The sequence below is a fragment of the Mus caroli genome, chromosome 13 (genome assembly GCF_900094665.2).
Source record: "Mus caroli chromosome 13, CAROLI_EIJ_v1.1, whole genome shotgun sequence".
In the NCBI taxonomy this organism is placed as follows: Eukaryota; Metazoa; Chordata; class Mammalia; order Rodentia; family Muridae; genus Mus; species Mus caroli.
Genome location: NC_034582.1, coordinates 60,346,511 through 60,351,589, shown reverse-complemented (window position 1 = coordinate 60,351,589; position 5,079 = coordinate 60,346,511). Strand labels below are relative to the sequence as shown.

The window sequence follows — 5,079 nt, the reverse complement described above, 5'->3', positions numbered from 1 at the left end:
AGATGGTTGTGAGCCACCATGTGGTTGCTGGGATTTGAACTCTGGACCTTCGGAAGAGCAGTCGGGTGCTCTTACCCACTGAGCCATCTCACCAGCCCTTCTCAGCTCTTTATATGGTATAGATGAAAGATCACATTTGGACATGAAAGGTTGTCTTGGAAACTATCCCAGAGAGGGAAAATGGCTAGTCTGAAGTGAATTGGCGCAGCCAGGGCCTAGATGTTTGGACTCCAATTCCATCTCCACCTCTGAAGGCTTCAGCCTCCTGAGATGACACAGTCTCCACTATAGACTGCTTTCCCCGTGGGGTTTTCCTAAAGGCATTTCACAACTCCAATAACTCCTAGCAGTTTTCTGAAGACTCCTGCCTATTGCCTGGTGATATGAGTTGTCTTCACGAAGTTAGGAGATAGACATATTTTAAGACTCCTAGTTCATAGGTTGAGGAAATATTTCAGGCTAAGGTGACCAAAAGCAGAGGAGCTAACTGGATATGTTGTCGCAGATCAAGGTTTACAGAGCTAGGAGCTACACATAGGTGATAGCTTGTTTTCAAGTCCCTAAATTTTGCTTTTTAGAATCAGGCATGGCAAGCAAAGGGAGTGCTGGGGAAGGTCCATAAGTTTATATCCTGATATATATCCTCATCTACCTGGTAAACTGACTTAGAAGTGTCTTACTGTTCAACCCTAATGTCCCTCACCTGGATTTTACCTAATGGGGGTGTGCAAGGTCCTGACAGGCAATTGATATTTCTGATCCTAAACATATCTCACACTAATGACTCTCTCTCCTCAGGGTGATTCTGGGGGCCCTCTCATCTGCTACCACAACAGTACATGGGTCCTGGTAGGACTGGCCAGCTGGGGCCTGGATTGCCGGCATCCCGTTTACCCCAGCGTCTTCACCAGGGTCGCCTACTTCACTGACTGGATCAGCCAAGTCAAGAGACTCACTCCACTTCCAGAACCTGTATCTGTGTCTCTTCACACAGAACTTCAACCCACACCTCTGAAGGCTGCTGGCTCCCCACAACCCTGCAACATCCTTATGGCTGCACAAATCTGGTTCCTGATGTTATTTATCCTTGAAGCTCCAAAGTGGACCCCAGAGTGAGCACCAGGCCTTTAAGCATTATTTACTCAGGGTTTTTTTTTTTTTCTTTTTCTGAGATACAGCCTCCACTCCTTAGTTTACCATCTGCACCTTTTCCTCAGCATATCTGGCCATTCACGGTTACTACCCCCAAAAGCATAGAAAAACCTACCAATAAAGCTTATCTTTTTTCAGCTCTGATTGTACTGCCCTTGTAGGGTTCCTATATTCCTCAGTGACCACACTTATCATGGAGTTACAATCAGCCCTCAAAAGGGAGAAGATGGGGCATCTCAAGGAAACTCCTTGAGGAAAAGGCAGGAAAATGGGGGTATGCACTATAGGGATACTGGGGAGTAAGGGTGCATCCTGAGAAGAGAGTGAAGTTTATAGGGATGGCCTTGTAGACTATCCTGCCTTGGGGAATGCCAAATCCTTCAGGGAAAGTAAAACTTTACATCTGGCCTTCAAGGTCAAGGAAGCAAGGGCCTCTTTCTGGGGGTAAGGCAGCAACACTTCTGGAATTTTAAGGAAGAAGAGCCAATGCACAGGGAAGCTGGGGGACTATTTTAAATGATTTTGTGGGGCTAGGGTTTTAGGATAAGGGATAGAATGACCTGTGATGATGTGGGGAACTAGACCATTCATCAAAACCAGATAGAAGTGGCTCTAGTGCCTGGATGAAAACTAAGCATTAAGCCAACAGTGCTCAAATCTCTACTTCTGAGTGAATATTCAGCATCACCCTCACCTACTCTTAGAGGCCCAGTTCTCCCCATGAGCCTGGTCCCTGATGTGTGAAGCACAAGCCATTCCTTTCTCTATCCATACTTCAATGGTTAGAACTTAATGTAACCTTTGTTTAGTTGACCAGGACTAAGTAATCTAGGAAGATTTAAAACAAAATAACAGACAAACAAACAAACAAATGATGTTCTGAGTCCATTATTTCTGCAAGTGTACCCAGCACAAAGTATTTATGTGGCCAGCAGGAGTTAAGAAGCCTCTCAAATGCTGCCCACTCCAGCCTTTAGAATTCTCAATAAAGAGAACAACTCCCATTTACCCCAGGTCCACAGGAGCCAGACAGCACTCATGAGGTTCAGTGCAAATCCTTCCTAGTCCTGGTGTTTTCTAAACTTCCTGGATTCTCACTGCTAGTACAGATGTACTTGTGTTCAGTAGCAGCAATCTTTTGATGCTTGTACAACAGGACTTTATCACAAAAGTATCTTGTGGACACTCAAGAAAGTATACTCCCTAAGAGATGGTCTATAAAGTGCATGTCTAGCATGAAAAAGCCCAAGTTTGATCCCCAGAAATGCATAAACAAGGTATGATGATGAACACCTGAAATTCCTGGACTTTGGAAGTAGCAACAGAAGGATTAGAAGTTCAAGACCTGAGATTCTCTCACCTCCCAGGTCTCTGGTACATTCTGGAGAGTCCCCTCAACCTCCTACCCCCCCTCCCCAAGGTTGCACTTTTTCATTCTTCTGGCCCCCAGGGCTTCAGTCCTTCCCCCCCGCCCCAATACCCAATCATGTTCCTCTCTCTGCCCCCTATCCCCTTTCCCTCCCAGGTACCACACACACACCGTGGTTGCTTTCTTTTCCCTCCCAAGTAGGACTGAGGCATCTTCACTTGGGCCCTTCTGCTTGTTGACCTTTTTGAGTTCTGTGGACTGTATCTTGGGTATTTGGCGCTTTTTTTGGCTACTTATTAGTGAGTACATACCATGCATGTCGTTTTGGGTCTGAGTTATCTCACTTGGACCAGCAGTCTCAATTAACCTGAACCCCGGAGATCTCTCAGATACTGGAACACCAGCCAGGCAGCATACACCAGCTGATATGAGTCCCCCAACACATATACAGTAGAGGACTGATGGGTCTGGGTTTAGTCAGAGAAGATTCACCTAACCCTCAAGAAGCCCCAGGGAGTTTAGAGGTCTGGTGGGGTAGGGGTAGGAGGTGGGGGCATCCTCACTCACACGTCTTCTTAGTTCATTTTTGCTAGAGACTTTTGTGGCAGACCCTGCATCTGGCCTCAACTCTACTTCTACAGCAACTAGTACAACTATATTAGTATTGGACCTTGCTGCTCCAAGATCTATGGAATTAAGAACTCAAAACAATTCACCTGAGACAAGCTTGGTCATGGGGTCTTGCAGCAAAATTCATTAGGACTCTGCGATGCCAGTTAGTAGTTTCTTCTCTTTATTGAGGGCTCTAAAGTCTGGGGAGGAGTCAGGCTGACAGTGGTATGCTCCATACCTATTCTTCAGTCAAGGAAGCTCAGGTGGCTCAATATGAATTATGAGTTGCTTCACTGGTCCTACAGTTACCATGACAGCCCCTCAGACTATTCACATTCTAGAAACCTGGGTGTCATTGGGCCTGGCATGGGGTTTTGAATGCTTAAAGCCAAACTCCAGTGATATACTTCCTCCAAGAAGACCACACCTCCTAATCCTTCTAATCCTTTCAAAAAGTTCTATTCCCAGGCGATTAAGCATGCTAATATATGAGCCTATGGGGGCCATTCTTATTATTTATTTATTATAGCCCAAACGCTGCCCTCCACCCAGTTACCTTCTCAGAGACCCTTCCCCATACTCCCTACCCTTCTCTTCTGAAAGGGTGCCCCACCCTTTATATCCCCCAACCCTAGCATGTCAAGTCTCTACCAGATTAGGCACATCCTCTCCCACTTAAGCCAGACAAGGTAGTCCTGTTGAGGAACAGATGCTATAGGGGGTTACAGTTTTAGGGAGCGCCTCTGCTCCAGTTGTTGGGGGGTGGACATTGAGATTGAGCAGAACATCTGCTACATATGTATGAGGGACCTCATTCCAGTCCATGTGTCTTCTTTGGTTGGTAGCTCCGTATCTGAGAGCTCCAGCCCAGGTTAGTTGACTCTGTTGGTCCTCCTGTGGGGTTCAGATCCCCTTTTAGGGCCTTCAACCCTTCACCAAACTCTTCCATAAGAGTCCATGACCTCTATCCAATGTTTGGTTGTGAGTAAGGTAACTGCATCTGTTTCAACCAGTAGCTGGATAAAACCTCTCAGAGGACAGTTGTGCTAGGCTCCTGTCTGAAAACATAACAGAGTGTTGTTAATAATGTCGAAGATTGGTCCTTGCCCATAGGATGGTCTCAAGTTGGGGCCAGTTATTGGTTCACCATTCCTTCAGTCTTTGCTCCATGTACTCACTGAAAAGTGGATATTAGTCATAAAGTACAGAATAGCCATGATACACCTTACAAACCCAAAGAAGTTAAACAAGAAGGAAGGCTCAAGCAAGGATGCTTGAGTTACACTTAGAAGGGGGAACAAAGTAGTCATAGGAGGCAAAGGGACAGGGGGAAGTGGTTGGGAGAGGGGAGGGGCATGGGAATTAGTTACAGGTATGGGGAGAGACAGAAGAGACACCCAGAAAGCCAGGAGAATGAACGGAAATCTGCAGTTGCTGGTGGAAGAGGGATCTTTAGGAAGTCCCAGAGACTTGAGATAGAGGAGGCACCCAGAAGTCAATGGAGGTGACCTTAGCCAATATGCCTAACAGTGGGGTCATGGAACCTAAAGAGACCACCTCCTATACTCAGGCAGGACCCCCAGTTGAAGGATGAGGACACTAGCCAACCCACAAATATTTTGACCCTAAGCTTGTCCTGTCTAAAATAAATACAGGGCCATTCTTATTCAAACCACCACCGTGTTTCTTTAGTCTAAACTGTGGATCTGAACCTATATGTAAGTAACCCCAAAAGAATATAACAAAACTCAGTTCTAGCTTAGCCTGATTCATCTCTAACTTTATACCATACGAAGTACTCACTCTTCATATTCATGTGAAGGTAAATTGAGGTCTGTTAGTACTGAATAACTACGAGAGAGAGTATTAGTAGTAAGTATTAGAGCAGGAATCAACCTCAGAGACCTCTTAAGAAGGCTTGAGCACCTTTTCTTGTCACAGGATGT

General features: G+C 45.7%; 1 protein-coding gene across 1 annotated transcript in view; it reads left to right on the top strand.

Moving 5' to 3' along the window:
- The window catches only part of LOC110308450 (putative serine protease 47), an 8,172-nt gene extending 6,915 nt beyond the window's left edge, over window positions 1-1,257 (top strand). The window contains exon 5 of the mRNA XM_021180918.1: window positions 799-1,257. Coding sequence (XP_021036577.1) covers window positions 799-1,116 — 318 coding nt within the window. The 3' untranslated portion in view covers window positions 1,117-1,257. The remainder of the gene's footprint in view (window positions 1-798) is intronic.
- Window positions 1,258-5,079: the final 3,822 nt, after the last annotated feature.